The sequence below is a fragment of the Anolis sagrei genome, chromosome 4, assembly GCF_037176765.1.
Source record: "Anolis sagrei isolate rAnoSag1 chromosome 4, rAnoSag1.mat, whole genome shotgun sequence".
Lineage (NCBI taxonomy): Eukaryota > Metazoa > Chordata > Lepidosauria > Squamata > Dactyloidae > Anolis > Anolis sagrei.
The window spans coordinates 179,215,380-179,239,034 of NC_090024.1; the positions used below are offsets into that span (position 1 = coordinate 179,215,380).

Consider the following 23,655-nt stretch of genomic DNA (forward strand, 5'->3'; position numbering starts at 1 on the left):
AATCTGGGGAAGTCCACTAAAATAAGATGCCCAAAACTTGGCCTTATTAGATGCAAGAAAATAATTGTTTAATGCCTCCAAATCCTTACAAGACTCTTGCCACCATACGGGAAAGCATGTGAAAAGCAGTGTTCTCTTTTGAATATACAACCAATGAAAGTCTAATGTAAACTGGTATTAATTTCCAAAACTAACAGAGTTACATTTAGTCATTTTGTCTTCCTCGGGAAGCAGAAAGTCCAATAAGAGCAATGTCATCAAAATAACAGTCTTCTATTTGAAATTAGGTCTCCCACGTATTTCTTAAATGACTATATAAAAAAAAACTGGTGAAGAGATTATCCCAGTATTTCTTCTTACCTTTGGAAACCTTTCTTTGTAAACATGGTTCATCATTACTATTTCACTATCGAACGATACTGGAGAACGGCCAGGACTGCAGGGGGAAAAAAGAAGATTTTAATATCTAACTGAAACAATGGTTGTTTCTCCCCTCCCAGATTGACTCTTGGATGTTAACTGGAAATGGAAAAAAGGAAATGCTATTTAATTTCACAAAATGTTAAAATGGCATCTACTTAACTTGCACAAAGAAATACTAAATTATATATTTTGGAATACTATCACAGAAAAATAAGACCAGACGACCAACTATTTCACCTTTGGAGAAGATTCTTATCTCAGAAAGGCAAAAAGAATGGTTAATGGGAATAAACATGAAATTGCAATTAAAAAAAAAAGAAATGCAATAATAGCCATGGCAAAAAAACCCTAAATATTAATATCTCTGATCAAATGCAAAAATATTTGTACCGAATGTATTATATTATATTCTTAGTAAAGGTATATAAGTGTGTTAAATGTCAGAATTTCTAAAATATTTCAAAACCTACTTAATAGTAGTAGGAAAAACATATGTCTGCCGATATCTTGTGGGAATGCATTTCTCTTAATCAGCATTATTCAGCGTTGGAAAGATATCAATCAAGTTATAAAACATACAATACACTGCCACTGATGCCACTGCTGAACCAAGCAAAAACAGAACATGAAGAAATTATAGTATAAACATTAACATCAGCATGTCAACTGCTGGCATAGAAAATACAACCACACTGTCCAGAGGAAAATAATGCTTATGAACAAAATTATGAATGATAAAAACATATCATAGAATCATAGAATCAAAGAGTTGGAAGAGACCTCATGGGCCATCCAGTCCAACCCCCTGCCAAGAAGCAGGAATATTGCATTCAAATCACCCCTGACAGATGGCCATCCAGCCTCTGCTTAAAAGCTTCCAAAGAAGGAGCCTCCACCACACTCCGGGGCAGAGAGTTCCACTGCCGAATGGCTCTCACAGTCAGGAAGTTCTTCCTAATGTTCAGATGGAATCTCCTCTCTTGTAGTTTGAAGCCATTGTTCCATGTTCTAGTCTGCAAGGAAGCAGAAAACAAGCTTGCTCCCTCCTCTCTGTGGCTTCCTCTCACATATTTATACATGGCTATCATATCTCCTCTCAGCCTTCTCTTCTTCAGGCTAAACATGTCCAGTTCCCTAAGCCGCTCCTCGTAGGGCTTGTTCTCCAGACCCTTGATCATTTTAGTCGCCCTCCTCTGGACACATTCCAGCTTGTCAATATCTCTCTTGAACTGTGGTGCCCAGAATTGGACACAATATTCCAGATGTGGTCTAACCAAAGCAGAATAGAGGGGTAGCATTACTTCCTTAGATCTAGACACTATGCTCCTATTGATGCAGGCCAAAATCCCATTGGCTTTTTTTGCCGCCACATCACATTGTTGGCTCATGTTTAACTTGTTGTCCACGAGGACTCCAAGATCTTTTTCACACATACTGCTCTCGAGCCAGGCATCCCCCATTCTATATCTTTGCATTTTGTTTTTCCTGCCAAAGTGGAGTATCCTGCATTTGTCACTGTTGAACTTCATTTTGTTAGCTTTGGCCCGTCTCTCTAATCTGTTAAGATCGTTTTGAATCCTGCTCCTGTCCTCTGGACTATTGGCTATCCCTCCCAATTTGGTGTCGTCTGCAAACTTGATGATCATGCCTTCTAACCCTTCATCTAAGTCATTAATAAAGATGTTGAACAGGACTGGGCCCAGGACGGAACCCTGCAGCACTCCACTTATCACTTCTTTCCAAGATGAAGAGGAAGCATTGGTGAGCACCCTCTGGGTTCGTCCATTTAACCAATTACAGATCCACCTCACCGTAGTTTTGCCTAGCCCACATTGGACTAGTTTCCTTGCCAGAAGGTCATGCGGGACCTTGTCGAAGGCCTTACTGAAATCCAGGTACGCTACATCCATGGCATTCCCCGCATCTACCCAGCTTGTAACTCTATCGAAAAAAGAGATCAGATTAGTCTGGCATGACTTGTTTTTGATAAATCCATGTTGACTATTAGCGATGACCGCATTTGTTTCTAAGTGCTTGCAGACCACTTCCTTAACAATATTTTCCAGAATCTTGCCTGGTATCGACGTGAGGCTGACCGGACGGTAGTTGTTTGGGTCATCCTTTTTTCCCTTCTTGAAGATTAGGACCACATTGGCCCTCCTCCAATCTGCTGGAACTTCTCCCGTTCTCCAAGAACTCTCAAAGATGATTGCCAATGGTTCCGAAATGACTTCCGCTAGTTCCTTCAATACTCTTGGGTGTAGTTGATCTGGCCCTGGGGACTTGAACTCACTTAGAGCGGCCAGGTATTCCTGGACGACTTGTTTCCCAATTTGGAGTTGGATGTCCTCCAATCCCTCGTCCACTCCATCTTGCTGAGGTTGAAGATGACTTTCTTTTTGTGAGAAGACCGAGGCAAAGAAGGCATTAAGTAGTTCTGCCTTTTCCCTATCCCCTGTCAGCATTGCCCCATCTTCTCCTCGAAGAGGTCCTATCGCCTCCTTGTTTTTCCTTTTTCTACTGACATACGAAAAGAAGCCCTTTTTATTGTTTTTAATGTCCCTGGCAAGTCTGAGCTCGTTTTGTGCTTTAGCCTTGCGGACCTTTTCCCTACAGGTGTTGGCTATTTGTTTGAATTCTTCTTTGGTGATTTCTCCCTTTTTCCACTTCTTGTGCATGTCTCTTTTGTGTCTTAGCACAGTTAGAAGTTCTTTGGACATCCATTCTGGCTTCTTTGCACTTGTCCTATTTTTTCTCTCTGTTGGTACGGTTTGCAATTGCGCCTTGAATATTTCACTCTTGAGAAATTCCCATCCATCCATAACTCCCTTGTCTTTTAGTATCTGTGTCCACGGAATGCTGCCCAGCGTTTCCTTCATTTTTCGGAAATCAGCTCTCCTAGAGTCCAAAATGCAGGGTTGACTTGTCTTGGTTTCGGCCTTCCTTTGTACCTCAAATTGCAGGAGCACATGGTCACTTGCCCCTAAGGATCCTACCACTTCGACCGCATCGATCAGGTCCTCCGCATTTGTTAGGATGAGATCAAGAGTAGCCAATCCTCTTGTTGCCTCTTCTACCTTCTGGACCATGAAACTGCCTGCAAGGCAAGCAAGGAATTTGTTGGACCTTGTACTCTTGGCCGAGTTTGTTTTCCAGCAAATATCAGGATAGTTGAAATCGCCCATGACTACTACATCTCTTCTCTGTGCCTGTTTGGTCAACTGTTGGCAGAAGACTTCATCAAGTTCCTCCTCCTGGCTTGGGGGTCTGTAGTAGATGCCTACAACAACATCTTTTTGAGTCCCAGTTCCCTTGATTCTTATCCAGATGCTTTCAAGCTGGTTTTCCGGATTGCTGTCTTGCATCTCTTCTGCAGCATAAGAATTTTTCACATATAAGGCTACTCCGCCTCCTCTCCCCTTTGTTCGGTTTCTGTGAAAGAGGTTATAGCCCAGCGATAGGAGTCATCTCACCAGGTTTCAGTGATGCCTATGATATCATATTTGTGGTGTTGTGCTAAAAGTTGGAGTTCGTCTTGTTTATTTCCCATGCTCTGTGCATTAGTGTAAAGACATGCGAGCCCCTGAGATCTTCCCTTGAGCTGTTTAATTGGGATTATTGTGCTTTCGGTACTTGGTCCTCGTTGTGTTTGTGCAGCCCTCCGTTTAGCCTTCTGGAGGTTCCCTGACATTGTGGGTAAAGTAGTGTTCGCAAGGCTGTTGTCCCCCTCCCCCGGTGGACCTAGTTTAAAGTGCGTCTAATGAGATTTGCGAGTCTGTGAGATGCACCCCATCCCTTGCCAGTAGGCCATCCTCCTGGAAAAGCAGGCCATGGTCAAGGAAGCCAAAGCGTTCCTCCTGACACCATTTTCTAAGCCAGTTATTGACCTGTACTATTTTTCTGGCCCTTGTGGGTCCGTGTCTTACAACTGGGAGGAGGGATGAAAAGACCACCTGTACATTAGATTGTTTTAGCTTTGTTCCTAGAGCTCAAAAATCATTTATGATCTTTTGAAAAGTATGCCTAGCAGTATCATTAGTTCCTACATGAATCAACATGAGGGGAGGATGGTGATGGGGCTTGAGGAGCCTGGTGAGCCTCTGAGTGATATGGTGTACTTTTGCCCCCGGTAGGCAGCATATTTCTCGAGCCATCCCATCTGGTCTGGAAATGACGGCTTCCGTTCCTCTAAGGAGGGAGTCACCTACTACCAAGACCTGTTTACTTTCAGGATTGACAGGGCCCCTTTTGTGCAATGTAGTGTGTAGGTCCCCAGAAAAGTGATCCTGTTGGTGTGAATTGTGTAGGTGTAAAGTGTTGTCCTCCTCCTCGACATCCCAGGTGCATTCGTCAAGGACGAATTTCCAAAGGACTAGAAAATCTTTCAAGAAAAGGTGTATATTCATCTGACATTTTTACTAGTCATACACAAGCAACACCAGATGCTCTTGAAATTATTTGAATGGACTCAGGTGTATACGCCTGAAGATGAATGTAACAGAAAAACAAAAACAATCATTCATTAGACTTCTTGTCTATATTATGATTTTTATTTGATTGTCTATGATACATAAAATGACTAGGAATTATTAAAATAATTGTACTTAACAATAATGAGGAAAGCAAGTTACTACTAAGACATTTAGTCCATTGTAGTTAATTTTTAAAAATTGTTTACATCAATAGCAAATACAGTCAAGCCCTCCACAATTGTAGGTTTATCTTTTGATGATTTAATTATTCACAAATTTGATTAAAATATTCTCTAGGAATCACTAGGTCTTCTAGACAAAATACAAATCACTAGGTCCTCTAGTGCAACTCTATGGTCACAGTCTACCAGCATTTGACCACAGAACTGCACAGGCAGGTCTAGAGATTCCTAGAGAATATTTTAATCAAATTTGTGAATAATTAAATTAGCAAAAGTTAAGCCTCTGGCATAAGTGGACTACATGCTGGAAGAACTAGAGGAACTAGAAATTCCTAGAAGGGTGGTATCTCACTTTAAAAATACTTTTTTATTCATGGCTTTCTCACTTTTCTGAGGATCCTGTGCCCTTAACCTTAGTGAATATGGAGAGCTGATTGTAACAGGAGACAGGTATCTTGTGTGAATATCATCTATCTGCTAATCACGTGAAGAAACCGCTTAGTATGAGATTCCCTGCTGTCGTTGTTGTGTGCCTTTAAGTCATTATCAATTTATGGTAAACCTAATACAAATTTATCATGAGGTCCATTGGCAAGATTATTCTCAGAGTCATTTCTGAAGTTGGACCAAAAGTTTACCTGAGACTGCGAGATCGGGGGCGCATTGCTGGAGACTGTCGTCCTTCCTCATCAGTGATGCTTTCTGTACTGAAATGCTTTGTCAGGAAGTGAAGTTCATCTGCTGTTGGTTGGTAGGGCAGTTGATGCAACTTCTCCTGAGATGAGCATGACGACTAAGAACAAAATATATACAAGAAATTCCTTAATATGAAGTACAGGACTCATACATAACCACACAATGACTTTACCTGTTCTTTTCTTTCAAAACAAAATGAAAAAGTGTATGCATTTTGAAGTTGCCCTTAGTTTATTATTCTAGTGAAGGAAAGACAAGAAAAAAACTTCCAAAAAAGTAAAATATCCATGATTCTTGGGCCACTAGCTAACACCCCCTGTTTCAAAAGACTGAATGAAAGATGATCTAGAGTTTTAGACAATCTATTCAAAATTTAGTATATGCGACCATCTCTTATCTCAAATCCTTTAATCTTAAATACTTTAGAAATAATTGTATCAGATGTTATCCAAAGTAATTTATCATTACTTCACTTGAGGCAAGATAAAAACAAAGCTTTGTGACACATGGTGCAAATATGTAGCACAAATTAATTTTAACTATGATACAATTGTCAAAAGCAGTGGTTCCCAAACTTTGGTCCTCCAGGTGTTTGGGACTTTAACTCCCAGAAGTCCCAGACAGCATGGCCATCTATCAGAAATTCTGGGAAACGAAACACCTGGAGGATCAAATGTTGGGAACTATTGATCTGAAGGTTTAACGCTATAAAGCAGGGTGGCAAAGATAAGTTATAAAATAAATACTGGTCCTAAGCTATCTATATATGGCTGTCATTTATTGAGTATGATAAGTCTGCAGAAATGACCTTTAACAGATTAATTACATTTCCATATTCCCCAAGATCAAAGCAAACATAAAACATTTTAGTTGAATGCGTTCATAAGTATAGCTAAGCACAATCAACTGATGCCTATCAATTTGTGAACCAGGCTACAATATATAAATATGAACTCTCCCAGTTCTTGTTGCTCATGTGCTTTAAATGAACACAAAAAAGATGGAGCAGAAACTGCAATAATGGTTCACACTAGGTATTAGAAACATTTTAAAGTTCTAGTACAAAAGAGTAGAAAAACCATGACTTGACAAGCTGCTGGGTAAGTGAGGAGAAAATAAGGCATTTGAAGCTTCATAAACATTTAACTATTGAAAGTAAAACAAAGAATAATATTACTAACCATGTCAAAAAGTAACTTACGCTCTCTACGTGGGGTTGCCCTTGAAGACGGCTCGGAAGCTCCAACTGGTCCAACGTGCGGCAGCCATGATACTAACAGGAGCGGGGCGCAGGGAGCATACAACCCCCCCTGCTGTACCAGCTCCACTGGCTGCCGATCTGCTACCGAGCTCAATTCAAGGTGCTGGCATTGGCCTATAAAGCCCTAAACGGTTCCGGCCCAAGATACCTAACTGACCGCCTCTCAGCCTATGAGCCCACGAAGACTTTGAGATCTTCCGGGGAGGCCCTGCTCTCGATCCCGCCTGCGTCACAGGCACAGCTGGCGGGGACTAGAGATAGGGCCTTCTCGGTGGTGGCTCCTCGGTTGTGGAACACCCTTCCCGTAGACATCAGGCTAGCCCCCTCCCTGTTGATATTCCGCAGGAAGCTGAAGACCTGGTTGTTTAAGAAGGCATTTGAATAGAAGTGCAATGACTGGTAACTCGACCATAGGAATGGAACAACGGAAATGGTATCGGATTGTGAACTTGACGATGAGACGACTCGGAATGGCTTGTAGTAATGTTGATGTTTTTGATGTTTTTGATGAGATGTTTTGATAATGATGTACTGCGGATTATTTTATTTTATGTTGTATTTTGCACCTGTTTTTCTATGTTGTACACCGCAATGAGTCGCCATTAGGCTGAGAATTGCGGTATATAAGCGAAGTAAATAAAATAAATAAATAAATAAATAACTTACTGAAACTGTTGAACTAGGAGTATTTGTTCCATATCCAGATGAAGGGAGGGAGGCCAGAGACCAACGACGTCCATCTGTCCTGAAGAGAGATGCAAACAGTAGTAGAAATTACTGCAAACTTTTAGTAATTTAGTAACAAAGTTATTCTACTTAAGTAAAATGTGCTATAGTTACTGCTCAGTCACTGTTTTAAATTTGTTCCCCAAATGGCTACAGGTTGGTTATAAAGTAGTGATAGTGATAATTATGAAGGTGGAAATCTGGTCTGCATCCTGCCAGGCTATATGACAAAGTCATACAGACAAATATATTCACACAGGTTCACATCCTGTTCTCTGCACAGAGTGCCATTGCAAAAAAACATCAGGAGTTTCTTACACAATGATATTGTTAAGTATGGTTTAACATCTACAGGCATTATATTCAAAGAGTTTCATTAGGTAAGTCCTGGGTTTGGTGTTTCAACACTAAAGGTGAGAATTTGCCTTGTTTGTAGAAAAAAGATATCTTTCAAGGTTTTTGGCAGATAATCCTTATTGTATTTTACATTTAACAAGAGCAGTATGTGTAAAATTAAACTTCATATTTTGTCCATTAAATTCAGGAACAATATTTCTAAACCACCTTGTTCTCACTCTTAACATTAAGCAAAGGGATATCAGACACACATGATAACATAATAAACCCGTAATAAACAACGCCCTCATGCTTCATGCATAAGATCACACATCTTTAAGATGCAGTTACACAACTCATGCTGCAATTAATCCCATTTAGGCAACCTTTTGAACATCAAGATCATCAAATGCCACTGCCATTTTTTATGTCTTGCATCTTATAGGAGACAAGTACTGGTCACTGAATTATTATGGGATGAAAGAATAATACTGCTTGAAGATGTTAAAATATTAGAAAAAGCAATACAAAGATAGCTTCTGTGGATGCAAGAGTCTCATCTGAAACTACTGATTTTCATGTGAATTCTAACATGAAAAACTGCCAACATTTAGATTCTCATTTAAGATATGAAAGTAGGATATAAGTAAATAATAGGAGGAAGAGACGGCTGACTTTTGATTTAAATTTCTATTTGATTCCTCAGCCTTTGTGGAAGAGGTCTCTTGTTCTACCTTTTCATTGTCTACTTCAGTTTTCCTGCATTGATTTATAATAGTTCCCTTTGTCTCCATTTGCAATTCCTTGAATAGATACATTCAGGATTGTGTATTCTTTTACATTTGATATGCCCTTAGGTATTTAAATAATTTTATTAGTCAAGTGATTCTTTTTTTTAATTAGAGGCAATGTCTTTTTTGCATTCTTCCCTGATAATGTGTCTGGTTTCAATCCAGCATTTATCTGGCTCTATATCTATTAGGCTTAGTACAGGAAAGCTGTTCTTTATACAGCTTACAGTCTTACCTGTGAGTATATCTCACTTAATTCAATAGAATTTGATTTAGAGTTGAGAATGCAGTGTACAATAATGTTTACAAAATAGAATAGCAATGTAATAATTGTTATTTCTAGCAGTGTCTAAATGGGATTATGGCATCATATAAACTCACTGGGACTGCAGCATGCAAAAGCATTATACACCATATACATATATGTACATCTGCTAAACCATTACCTGTCTGCCCTGTGTCCATGGCTATATAAAAGAAACAGTACCAGCAATAAAAATTGGGAACAAATCAAGGAGATGAAAAACATGAAACTTTAAAAAAAATTTAATCAACTAGGGTATTTACATTTTAATTCCAACTATACCAACTATTATTCAGCTCAGTTTTATTAGTTTAAAAACTAAACACTCGTATCACAAAATTATGAGGTTTGAGAATAGCTGCATCTTTACATGAAACAAATTATTCTCTATGACACAACATGTATGGTGAGAGGGAAATCTCACACTAGAGAGAAAAATCAGCTTAATACTATACCACACCAGTAAAGGGGAAATTAGAGTTTCTGTTTATTTCTTTTCCTAGCACACCACCTATATACCCATCCATTCTGATTTAAGTCTTGGTCCCTTTGAGGACATCAGAATTGGATGAAAGTTTTATGTCTAGCCTAAAAACCCAGCTCTTCCGCTACCATAGGGTTCTAATGTTTTGCTGCTTGAAAGTTATGCTTCATGGGCATGTGTCAGTCCACAAGCCATCAGCTGCAATCCTGCTGAGGTTTCAGGAAAGATGGAAACAACTATACCCAGGAGGATAAAATATGGTATCAGACTCTGATACTCTGAGAGAGGGTGGGAAGGAACTGCCAGTTTCTCACATAAAATAGTTTGGAAAGCACTTTCTAATACAAGAGAAGGCTCTGTTGCTATCAGGAATCTTACAGCCAGAACTGAGGCTCTAGACAAAGTTGAAAGCAAGCAACAGCATATAGAGAATGGATGTTACAATTAAAGAACAAATTCAGAAAGGAGATGAGATATGCTCCTCACAAACAATAAGACTACATAAATGCAAACTCTTACTGCCAAAATTCAGAATCTAAACATACAAGATAGGCAACAAAGTCCCGCCCAATGCAGATTCTGTGACAAGTCCACATTTTATAAGGTATGGGAGTCATGGATGGATCCTGATAATCTTCAAAGTGCTTTTACTTCAAGTAAGCATTCTGTACAAATAAAGTACAGAGTATTATTTTTGTACCTGTCAGGTAAAAATGTATTTCTGCTTAATGCATTAACATCCTTGATCAAAGCAGTGGGATGCAATGACAAAAGAGAAGACTATGGAAAAGTGGAAAGCTGGTGGAGGAAGGCCTCTTCCGTGGTAAATGACATTAAATGTTCACTAGACATACTCCCTGGTCTTTGTAGATTGGGACAGAAAACAGCACTGTTCCAGGAGGAATTATTGCTGGTATTTCTTGGGTAAGTGGAAGACAAAACAAATCAAATGATTCTAATTATATTTCATCAAATGTGAGGGTAAAATGTTATGACAAGAAGCAGGAATTCAAATAGTAAAAGGCAAGAAGTGCAGTTGTAGCCTGTCTGGCGCAGAATTGGGGGAGAAAAGTTGTGGGAACATTGGATAAATCCAGAGATATCCTAAGAATTAAGAGAAAACCTAAATTGCTCTTGCACAGTTCATGGTTTGAGGTCACCTGAAACAGGAACCTTCTCGGGTGTTTCCCAGACCTACTAGTGTAAGGTACTATATATACTCAAATATAAGCCCAGTTTTTCAGCCCTTTTAAGGCTGAAAAGGGCTCCCTTGGCTTATATTCAAGTGAGGGTCCTTGTGAAAAGGTGTGGAGCTCAAAAAAGAACCCTCACCTCTCTACTTAGCAACCTAGCTCTCATTTCTCTCCTCCTCCCTCACCACACCTTTCTTTCATCCTCCCTCGCTGTTGCCTAGGATCCAAGGTCGCTCTAGAGGCGGATCCCACCCTTGCCTGCCTTTCTTCCTTTCTTCCTTCATGCCTTCGTATCCTGGCTGGGAGATCTGCTCTGGTTGCTCCCTCTCTGCCTTTCCAAGCCTGATGGACCCCCCCCCCCCCCCCCGCTTTCTGCTTTCTGCTTTCAGGTCCTGGCTGAGAATCTGCTCTGGTTGCTTCCCTCTCTGCTATGGCTTTCCAGCTTTTTGCTCCCCATCCCCTATTTGGAACTCCAAACCTTCCTGGGGTTTCAGACACTGACTTCCTCACTGATGCAAAATATGACTTCAGTGGGGAAGGGTGTGCTACCAAGAGAGAAGAGAGAGAAAAGGAGATCCTGACAAAAACAGAACTGGCTGGGGTCCATGCAAATACAAATAATTTTTATTATTATTATTATTATTACATTTATTATTTTATTCTATTATTATTACATTTATTATTTTATTATATTATTATTACATTTGTTATTTTACTCTTATTATTTTTATTATTACATTGAAAAAGGTTAGAATAATGATTTAATCAGAGTTGGACAGTCTTATCTTAAATTATAGTTTTATGTTAATATAAAAAATTAGCCTACTGATGTTTCAATTAATGTAATTTTATTGGTATCTATTTTTATTTTTGAAATTCACTAGTAGCTGCTGCATTTCCCACCCTTGGCTTATACTTGAGTCAATTAGTTTTCCCAGTGTTCTGAGGTAAAATTAGGTGCCTCAACTTATATTCAGGTCAGCTTATACTCGCGTATATATAGTATTTTAGTTTTTTTAGATAAGAGTACTGCTTCCTACATTAAAGATATGCTGGTTGTGACAGTTTAATGAGCGATAAGGAAGATATCTAGCAGCTTAACTGGAGAACTAGTGAAGGGGATAGTGTGGTGTTTAGGACATTTGTTGTGGACCTGCAAGTCAAACTGTGTCTTGTATGTCTGGGAAAACATCCTCTTGGCAATGCTGCTGAAGGGCATTCTAAATATAACCACAGCAATAACCCTATGATATCTAAATGAACTTTTGTTGCCAGTTAAATATCTATTTGAGAAAGGTCTCCAGATTTATAGGTCTACATCTTTCCTGCATTCTGTGCAGCACCTTGCGTGTTAATGAAACTAATCCCAGGATGGAGAACTTGTGGCCCTCCAAATATTGTTGGCATACAACATCATGATTGGTCCTTCTGTGTAAGGTAAGTTAACAGTACAACAACATTTAGAGAGACATATGTTCTTTACCCCTGCACTACAGAAACAGTATGCTGATTTTGTATCTCTTCCTCTATAGTTAGCATGCAACTATATGTAATAAAGTGATAATTCCTTTAAAATTGATGATCTATACTGCAGAAAAAAGAGGAGAACAATCTGTTAATTAGCTTTTCTCAGTCCAGTGATCAGTACTGTATCATTAGAAGAGTAAAAGCAGCTGGAGAAAGCAATTAGAAAGGAAGAAATCAACATGCACACTCATGCAAATCATCTTCCACTGAAGGCACTTGACAAGAAGGTGCTGCCAACAACACTATTACATGTGGCTGCAATGTAACATGTAAGTAAGCAACCAGCGTTTTTATCTTTTCAGATTCCTAAACTGATAGGTCTTTCTGGGAGACTGCTAAAAACTGTAGTCTAAATATTAGGATAATGGTGATGCTACATTTTGAATTCCTGTTTCACTATATACAACTTTATGTAGAAAATACAATTTAACAGAGACATTAGGCCACAGTTTTTTAAAAAATCTCTTGAGCCTACACAACTGACAAAGATTCACTGCTAGGAGCTGTTCCACACAACCCTGTATATCAGAATATCAAGGCAGAAAATCCCACAGTATCTGCTTTGAACTGGGTATCCTAGTCCACACTACCATATATTCCAGTTCAAAGCAGATAATGTGGGGTTTTCTGCCTTGATATTCTGGGATATAGGGCTGTGTGGAAGGGCCCTAGATTTCAATGTGATGGGATATTCCCCGAACAATTTTAAACACTATGATTCATTCATTTATTACTAGTTCCACTACTGTTTTTTTAATCATGAATTCTCAAAAATAACAGAAATCTGGATCAGTTAGAACTTCTGACCTAAACAAAGTCAAAATATAAGGATTTGTTAAATGAATTTATATGTCCCTGTTACATCAAAAAAGGCATTCAAGTATACGGCATTTAACTGTTTAGAAAAGGTAGTGACATATAATGTAACAACTTTAATCACCTAAGTATTGTGGCAGACACAGCCAAGTATCCCTCATATTACATTAATGCTTTGAACAGCTAATCATACTTTAGGAATGAGTGAGTTCTGCCACTTTGTGTTAACCGTAAATTGAGTGTTTCAGAAGCAAATAACAAATGAGACAAACAAATGAAACAAGAGTTTAGCCTAATCTGTAAGGCCTAAGAGGATATAAGAGCTACCGGTGCTGGGCCTCTTCCTACCAATTTAAATAGCAATTGAGTTAGGATAGGATGAACGCTGCTACACTGAGGTCAGACTATGCACACTGTTATACACCAAATCTGTTAGGAGTAATAAAAGTGGTACATTTTTCACAAAAGTTAAATATCAGTTAAATATCCCTTATCTGAAATGTTTGGGGCCAAAAGTGTTTGATATCAGAATTATGATTATTGTTACTGTTGCTGTTGAATATCTGCATATCATAATGAAATACTTTAAAGATGTATATATTTATGTTTCATATTATACACAGTATTTTAATATTTTTGTGCATAAAACAGTTTGTGTACATTGAACCACCATAAAGCGAAGTGGTTACTAGTTCATTCACTCATACGGATGATTTTAGATCTTAGAGCATTTTGGATTTCCAGATAAGGGATACTTTGTCCAAATCCCTAGTATAAGAATCTATTTTCTTATACAGGAGGGTAAAACAGATCTTGTGCAAATAAATAATCAAGACAGTTGATCTGTGTTTTTTGTTCTGTCAATGATTCAAAGTCTAGAGATTATAAATATAAAGATTAATGTTTGAGAGTAAATAATTAAGCATACAGATCTAAATTGCTTTAAGCGGCAGAAGTACTAATCAAAACAGAAATGTGCACACATACCTACGAGCAGGAACAAAGGAAAAGTGAGAAGGCGCATTTGGGGAAAAATTTCTGGGACTGTCCAACGGACTTCCACCTGTTAAAAGAAGTACAAAAAATGACATGTGTATCACATCCACTTCTCTTAACTATACTTTACCTAACACAAGGCACAGCCACTTGTAATTTGCATATGCCATTTAGAGCTATGTATCTGTCACATATTTTCTTGCCTACAGCAATCTAAACAGCCAAACTTTTAAAAAATTATTTTCACAATGTATAAAAATTGGGCAACTTTCTGATGAATTAGAATTATGATATTTAGGATACCTATTTAGATTATCAGGATATCTACACTTACAAGAAGAGCCCCCGCCCCCCGCCCCATTGGATCAAATTGAGGGCATGTCCAGTTTTCCATATCCAAGAATTTGTCCAAACTGAGATGCTGAGTTTTCCTTTAAGATTCATTTCATAAGTTGATATTGGTTTGTGTTATTATAAGTACTTACTATGTTTATGGCATATTTACCCCATTTGAAAATCAGTATAAGGACTCTGTTACACAATTACAATAGATAATCACCTGAAAACATTTATTACAAATTTCAAACTTCCAAACTTGACTACGATTCAATTGGCCTCAATTTGCTGTAACCAACACATTTTACCAAAAAAAAAAAAAAACCCTATCTCTGAAAGTAGAGTTTAACATATAGATAACTGTAGTAGTGCGAATATGGGAATTCTGTCTCTTGACACTTATACAACAGAAAAGTGATTTTATGAATGGCATATCTGCCTGGTAGCAACCATTTGGTAACCTTCAAAATACCATATATGACTGTCAGCACAAATGCCCAAAAGTTCACATTTCAGTTGTGTAAACTTTCTGTAGCAAATTTACATTTTAAACAATGCATACTGTTTCATTGACCAAGTGAGGTACTTGTTAACGCATCAGCTCAGAACACAATCTGGGAGATATTAGCCTCCAACTATTCAACAACAGGTTGATGGCATTTCTGTGGCACATTTCCTTCCTGACTCTGGAATTTTAATGAGATCCCAGGTGAAATATTTCTCAGTTTAAGATGAAACATAATTAGTAGTCCTACTCTACTTGTCAGAGTGGAGCACTGAAAACAACAGGAAAAAGAGAAATTTAATCGTAATTCAATACCTCCTATGAAAGCTGAGATTTTTAATAATCTTACATTTTTAAAAATGAAGAAAAGAACATTCATTAGAAGCAAGAATTCATATATAAGCTTTTTGGGGGGGGGGGGGAATCAAGAGATACAATATAACATTGTTTCAGAAATGCAAGGCACATTACTACTGAAGGACACAGTAGACCACACAATAGCAATCCTCAATTGGCATCACGGTACATAAAGCGCTGCTATATATGCTTGTGTTGTCTTCTCATTGTAGACAATTTTTAAAAAAACAGGACAACAATTATTTAATCATCTGCTATATTGTCTCTCCATCCATCCACCCATCCATCCCTCTTCTCTTTCTTGCTCTCTCTTTCTCTCTTTCTGACACACACACACAGTCTTCTAGTCCTCTAACTAATGCAGGAAGTATTTTCCACACAGATGTACAAATGCAACCTGTCATTGGGTGAAAGGCTATGATTAAGATAAGGGTTTGAAGAAATATAAATGTTTTCTAGTAAGCTATCAAATCTCCTCAAGCTCAATGCCAATGTTTGACATATGCATACAGGTGGAAAGAATAAAGCCATGGATATAATGCCAATCATCTTAAGAACGTCCTGACACTCTTCATGATTCATTTGATTAAAACCATCAATCTCTCAAATCCTATTAGTCTCAAACCAGGTATCACATGTGCTAAAAATACATAATGTGAATTTCAAATAACAAGAATCATGTTGGGTAATATTATGAATGAAGAAAAATGAAAACATAAAATTAAGATAAAGCTAATCTACTATGACTACTTAGGACAACAGCCATTTTATTATCTCTTAAATGATATCAAACAGTACCATATTATTGAACATTTTAACCAGTTATATTTAACAAAAATATGTACACTTATTTAAGAAGAACAATGACACTGGGAAAAACACCAGTTCAGAAAATAATATTTGAAAAGTTCAATAGATTATCACCCACTATCTGCACTAGGAAAAAAAATAGTCTGTCCTTACTGGGGATGTTAGTTTGTGGTTTTGCCTGTATTTGGAGCAACACTCAAGAAACAATCTTCCTCAAACATAATCCATAATAGCATGGCAAAGAGTGTGCGAATTTCTGAAGAAATATATATTTCCTGAACTTTCCCAATAGCATCTTCTTCCTACACTAGATGTCCAAGGAAGAAAAAATAGCATTGTAAATGCTGAATTTTTGTTCTGGAGATTGGGAACTGAAGCTGATGATGAGATGTGGTTTATTTACCCCCCAAAAAATGCCTTATTAACACTTGGAGTCATTTATTACCGTTGTTCCAAGTGCATTTAAAAAAAAAGACTTAGCCATCCAGCCTAAGAGGAATATGGACTGAGAAGACTAAGGCCCCTTCTACACTACCATCTAAAATCCAGATTATCTGCTTTGAACTGGATTATATGGCAGTGTAGACTCATATAATCCAGTTCAAAGCAGATAATGTAGATTATGTGCTTTGATAATTTGATTATATGACAGTGTAAAAGGGGCCTAAGAGGACTTAAGGACTAAGGAGAGTTCTTTGAACAGAATGAATTGTATCATTTCAATCTAATAAAGAAAACCATCAATTTCCACAGCATTCAGCATTTACCTAAATTATATTCACACTTCTTGGCAGTGTTACTATAGTATCTTGAGTTCCACAGCTTGACTGGATCAATGCCAAAGTGTAGCAAAAGCTATTAGAGATGTTGGGGTAAACACCTCCAGAAAGGAAGACATTACTTTTACTACAAGAGTAGGCAAAGTATAACTCCAGGCAGAATGCAACCCCCAAGATCGTTTTTGTGGTTTAAAAAAGTACAGAAAACAACTTCTTGTTATTAAAAATACCTCTTTTTATAACATTTGTGTATATTAATATTATTATTCTTGTTGTTACTTTTATTTGTATACTACTTTCTTTCTCAGGGTTGAGACCTAAAGCAGCTCAAAACTTTAAATACTATGCAATTAAGAACTAAGATTTGCCAAAAATTAAAAACACAAATTATTCTTATGTTTTTCTTCAAATCAGTTCCAAATAACAAGTTCATTTCAGATGCCATAATAAAAATAACAGCAGCTCTGTATAAAGATTTGCTGATTTATTTTGTTTTCCATTACCTGCATGTCCATGGAGTGGTGAATGTGGCCGTGGAAGTGTTGGAGATGTGCTAGAAGTTACAATCAAGCTCTTCCTGTTACTGGTCCGACAGCTGAAATAAAAGTAAAGAATCAGAGATATTTTAACAGAGATAGGTGTATGTTAGGGCATTAAGGGCATGTTAGCATTGTGTGGAAATCTATGTTGTTTCCAGATATAAAAATATAAAGAACGATGTCAAAACATTTCTATCCTATATTATATATGGTATTTGAGTAAACAAGTTTCACAGAGTTTACTAATTTTATTAGCTAAACAGTTTACTGATCTACACACTCTGCTGTTACAGTTTCAGTGCTACAGATCTCTCAAAAGTATGTAAAATAAACGAATGACATCTAACAGACATAGAGAGTGTGTGCCTGACTCCAGAATGAAGGAGGGAAAGGACCTCCCTGCTTAGCTCATGATCCACATACTGGGTGACTGCGTGAACTGTATTAATTAAAAAGAGTAGTGGAACAATATGTCATGATCTAGAAGCAACTAAATTTGTTTTTTCTGGCTTCACTAATAAAAACATACGAACACTGATTCAAAAGATATGATGCACACAATACTTACTATATCATTACATTTTATCACAGAATATATTACATTACTTCAACAAATTTCAGCAAACTTTCATTATCAATATGACACAAGCAGAAAATATTGAAATTTGCAAGAATGACAACAGAGGTCTGACCATAAATCTCTAGAGTTCAAAAGAGAAAAGTAATTATGTCTCAAAATATGAAACAGAATTCCATGCAGAAGAAAAAAACAGTATGTAGAAAAAGGATTAAAAACACATTCTGCTATAGATAAAAAGAACATTTATTTGCAAAGGTGGAATAAAAGCTCATTGCTATTCATTTCCTATTATCTCTTACTCCTTTTGTCTTTCACTAGATAGTCATGAATACAAATATGAAAAAAACAGTATAAAAATAATTTTCAAGGAGGGGGGATGTTCCAGAACAAAGACAAATGCTGACCTGACATAACACTTTTCTATCTCTTTATCTGAAAACCTTATAGCTCCATAAAATGATGTTGGGATAAACAAACACATGTAAAACAAATGAAACCCCCAATAATCATCATTGATTTTCTGTGTCTCTTGATGTTTTTATTCTAAGGCTAGCTCTAGTACTCAGCATTACTCAGGAGAATCATTAACCATCATTAATGATTATTCAGTTTCAACTATTCTGGCAAATGAGTGGATAATTCAAGTATTCTTCATGTTATATATCTGTCTCATTTGCCTTTGATAGATGATGCCTCTCCCAATGAGCCATCAAATACAGTATGAGTAAAAGAAAAATAACTAGAACTCTGTCTGCAAAATGAATGCCCTGTACATTATTAGCTGTATCTTGAATAAGGTATCCTTTACTGATTTGGTGAAAATCCATCAAGCCATTTACCCATTATGCAAACATACAGAAACTTAATTATGCATTTATGCATAATATTTTCAAAATCTTTGAAATGATGTGCCTCAGTATTCTACAAGGGGTATTTTTTAAGTAAGGTCCGTTTTGTTGTAGACACTAGTAGTTCGCACGCATACCGCAACGAGCGCGTGCGTCGTGTACTGGCATGCCTCAGGCACAACTGTGCTCAGTTTCTGCTCTGTAGCTAACCTGTACAGTTCTGTTCTGTGCTTTAAAAATGTTTAAGACTATCAACTCACCCTCCACATGTGAGGTTCGCTCAGTGATACAGTTTTTGTCAGCAAGGAACCTGCCTGCTGCAGAAATTCATCGACAGATTTGTGAAGTGTACGGTGATACTGTTATGAGTGAAAGCAAAGTGCGTAAGTGGGTACGACAATTCAAAGATGGCCGTGACAACATCCATGATGAGGACTGCTCCGGTCGCCCTTCTTTGATTACAGACGATTTGGTGGCTTCAATTGAAGCGAGGATTCGTGAGAACAGGCGCTTCACAATAGCAGGTCTCTCAAACGAATTTCCCGACGTGTCAAGATCAGTGCTTTACAACATTGTTTCTGAACACCTAAAGTTTAGGAAACTGTGCTCCCGTTGGGTCCCGAAACTCCTAACAGATGACCACAAAAACCAAAGATTTGAGTGTGTGATCAAATCAAATCATCTGTAATCAAAGGGCGACCGGACCACTTTGCTTTCACTCATAACAGTATCACCGTACACTTCACAAATCTGTCAATGAATTTCTACAGCAGGCAGGTTCCTTGCTGACAAAAACCGTATCACTGAGCGAACCTCACATGCGGAGGGTGAGCTGATAAGTCTTATACATTTTTAAAACACAGAAGAGAACCGTACAGGTTAGCTACAGAGCGGAAACTGAGCACACTTGTTCCCGAGGCATGCCGGTACACAACGCATGCGCTCGTTGCAGTATGCACGCGAACTACTAGTGTCTACAACAAAACGGACCTTACTTAAAAAATACTCCTCGTATATGAATGAAAAAAATGAGTGTCCCACAGACTTTTCAAACTGAATTTTATGTGCACCATGTATGGCCTATATCTTAAGTCAGACCAAGGCAAACATGCCCTCCAGATTTTGTGAAAATCCAAAAGAGAAGCGATGGGATGGGAAGCGTGTCCTGTGCAATGTGTTTCTTCAGTGAATTTTGTATAAGTCCATATCTTAAGTCAGAGCAGCCTAAAGATACACTCCAAATTTAGTAATGATTACACCATTTTCACATGAAACAATGAACATATAAACTGACAGAAACATACTATTTATAGAAATAAGTTCATTATTGTTCAGTAGATAAGCAAGAGCACCTTATGCAACAGTAAACTGATTGAGCTATCTACAATCTGAAGTAATCTTAAAATGCTTAATTGAGTACCTGTGTTTATTTGAGTCTAATGAATCATCAAATTTAATGCACACCTCAATTTTCAAAATGCTGAAACCAAAAAAGTATTTGCTGTCGAATGTAATGCGCAACAGCAAAAATGGCATTCTTTGTCATTTAGAACACCAAAGTTTCCAGCAATGGAAAAGAATACCTTAGGATGCATCTATGCTGTAGTAGAATGAATCCACTTTAATTGCCTTGGTTCAATGCAACAGAATCATGGGAGCTGCAATTTTACAATGTTTTGAGCCTTCCTGCCAAACTTCAAATCCCAGGACGGCACAGCACTGAGACATGGCAAATAAATTAGAGGTGACATCCTTGAAAATAAGAACTCCTGGGGAAGATTACCCTTTTGCTTTGGCTCAGCACTAAGATTACCGTATTACTCAAATCTAAACTTTAATTTTGGCGAGATAATTTAGTCAAAAACGGTGAGCATTACATTCAAGTAATGGTGTAAGTGAGAGGATCTTTTCAAAGAAAGATTATTAAACAAAACATTAGGTTTCAGCCTTGTGTGATTACCTCCAGGACAGCTCTACACAAACATTTGAACACAATCTGAAGTTGGCTTAAGGATGAGTTGTCCACAAAATGCACAACCAAATGAATGTTGCAGCGCGCATAAAGCCAGCACTCTAAAATAACCTAAACAGAAAGTTCAAAATAAGCAAGAAATGTTCTGCAGTTATTCAATGCAGGGCTCAAAATTAGGACTGAAAAATGTGGGGCACTTGTTAGGACATTCTTAATGCTGAAGCTCTCTAAAAACAAACCAAAACACACTAAAACCATGACTCCCCTGGAAGAAGAAACCACATAATTCCCATGAAACTTTTGCTTTCCATCCCTTTGTTCTCATTTCCTGCGCCCTGCTACAGTCTGGTTCTGAACCCAAATGTACATGGATATGCACATCAGTACATCTCAGCGGGTCAATTAAGAAAAAAATGCATTTTCAGTGGCTATCTAGCCACAGTTACTGCAATTCCTGGGTTCGGCACCGATCCACAATCAACGGATATTGTGGACACTATCTTAACCTTGAACCACTTCCTGGGGTGTTTGTGTAGGCACTGCACAGAAAAACCAGTTTGTTTAATCCACTTCAAAACTGTGTAGAACCGTCCTCAGTTTAATGTATACATTAATAAAGTATGGCCAGCTTAATGTGTTGAATGAAACCCTGCAGAATGAAGTTACAAAGCAAGACGGGAGGAGCAAATCATAGACAAGGAAGAAGGAGACTGATGGTAACCTCAAATGGTTGTGCCATTTGACAGTAGTCCAAAATGAAGTATTTTTAATTAATCAAATGTGAATTTTAATGGATAACTATTACAATGTGAGCTGTTAGCATAAAAATGGTCAAATATACGCCCTCTCAAGCCTTCTTCAATTTATTTGTTACCTACTGTCAAGCAATATATCAGAACGTACGAAATTTACAGAATTTACTCTGTAATTATAACACCTACTCTGCCACGTAATTCAATCCAAACCAGAATACACATAATGTTTACTGGTTACAATATGCATTGACCAACATCAAAACACATAACTCACCTTCAGATCAGTAACAATGTTGAAAGCTAACCAAGAAATACTGTAGAAAAGCTACAAACTGATATTACATGTATTGGTGCACTGATAACCATGGAATCCAGCAAGTAAAAATAGCATGTGTTACGTGTGCTTATGAGTTCCCAATGCATTCTTCGCGTTCAACACTATGGAACACTGGCCTCAGATATTGTAACAGGATACTATGGCTCAGCTCTTTTTCAGCACTGGGTTACTAAGGTAAGGTATGAGAAATGTACAGGTGAAAGGAAAAGCAAATATACATGCGTTGTAATATGGGATAATGTTACCTCCAATATTTTCAGGCTAAGAACTTTCTCAGAGCACATTTCACTGCACATTTTAGCTATACGTTTATTAACTGTCTCTGGGGTGAGAAATTGTGACCCCACTTTCTCTACATTTTAAGAAGGACTGGGAACGTTAACATTAAAAATGGGGGAGGGCCTTCCAATAAGGCTTCAGTGAATACAAAAATGGGAGTCAGAGAAGGTATTTTCTCCACCTTTGATTTAAAACATAATAACTTAATAGGTATCTAGTTGCTATTTTCAGGGGGGAGACTGTGATGTTTAAAATTCCTTAATGAGACTGTCTTTATTTTAAAATCAAATATTTAAAAAATGCTAACAAAAACCCACAAGAACCTAGTGATTCCAGCCATGAAAGCCTTCGACAATACAATGTCAACATCTCTTATCTCAAGACTCCCTAAATCAGCAACAAGATGATTACATGAGCTGCTAATGCTAGTAATACATATCTGATCAACATAATTTCAACAACATATGGCATATGAGTTTAAAATTTGATGAGTAGGCATCCATTTTCTCTTCTTCACTTGACTAATAATTCCCTATTTCTGTCAAATTCCTGGGAACCAATTTATAATAGAGAAGGACCTTGAGGTAGCAGGACAATATAGACATATCTCAAATATACACTGACATGCCTCAGCGGACACACATGTTTACAGGGGAGAAAGTGAGGCGCTATATCCATGTAACAATGAGACCACAACACAATTTCTTTATAAATTCATCAATGGACAAATAGCACTGGCAAGCCCCAAGGTGAATGAACTGTTTAAGATAAACATCTTCCGTTAGTAATTTTATGAACTACTGCAACTCTTAGACCGGGTCTGTTTCAATGTTATTCATAGACATTTTCTTTATGAAAAATAGTTTGGAGTTGAAAACAAATATTTTTTAAAAATCGTCAGTATACTGCAAAATACCCAAGTCTAAAATTGACATGTTAATGAAAAGTACCAGCTGCACAGCAACATTAACTAGATATGGAAGTTATAGCTTTAATTATAGTAATTTAGAGATGGAAGCAATTTTGCAAGCAATCGTAACACTGACAACAGGAATAATTAAGTCCTTCAAAATAGATAACAAGCAAGCAAGCATCCGGAATAAAATTGTCTCTATTTTCAGAAACATTATAAGATATTTGCCCTAGAACAAATGAAATTCTTCGTGTTTCCCAATGTTACACATTTGATATTATCCATAATGCTGTGTCTCTCAAACACACACAGTGTGCTGTGTACATTTTATTAATCTTTCTTCCATACTGTGAGCAAAGTTATACACCATTAAATATATACATTCGGTGACACCATGGAATTCACCACTAATGAAAGCCTATCTGAACTGAAACCTAA

The 23,655-nt window shown here is 37.5% G+C and overlaps 1 protein-coding gene across 5 annotated transcripts in view; it reads right to left on the reverse strand.

Annotated features, from left to right (window-relative positions):
* MAST2 (microtubule associated serine/threonine kinase 2) overlaps positions 1 to 23,655 on the reverse strand; it is a 159,843-nt gene that overhangs the window by 37,760 nt on the left and 98,428 nt on the right. For 4 of the 5 annotated variants that reach the window (XM_060773426.2, XM_060773423.2, XM_067467905.1 and 1 more), the window contains 6 exons: positions 17,498 to 17,589; positions 14,199 to 14,274; positions 9,334 to 9,354; positions 7,701 to 7,779; positions 5,716 to 5,870; positions 361 to 436 (listed from right to left, as the gene is read on the reverse strand). In XM_060773426.2, the coding sequence (XP_060629409.2) occupies positions 361 to 436; positions 5,716 to 5,870; positions 7,701 to 7,779; positions 9,334 to 9,354; positions 14,199 to 14,274; positions 17,498 to 17,589 (499 nt within the window). The remainder of the gene's footprint in view (positions 1 to 360; positions 437 to 5,715; positions 5,871 to 7,700; positions 7,780 to 9,333; positions 9,355 to 14,198; positions 14,275 to 17,497; positions 17,590 to 23,655) is intronic. The other variant, XM_060773424.2, reaches the window with a different exon arrangement.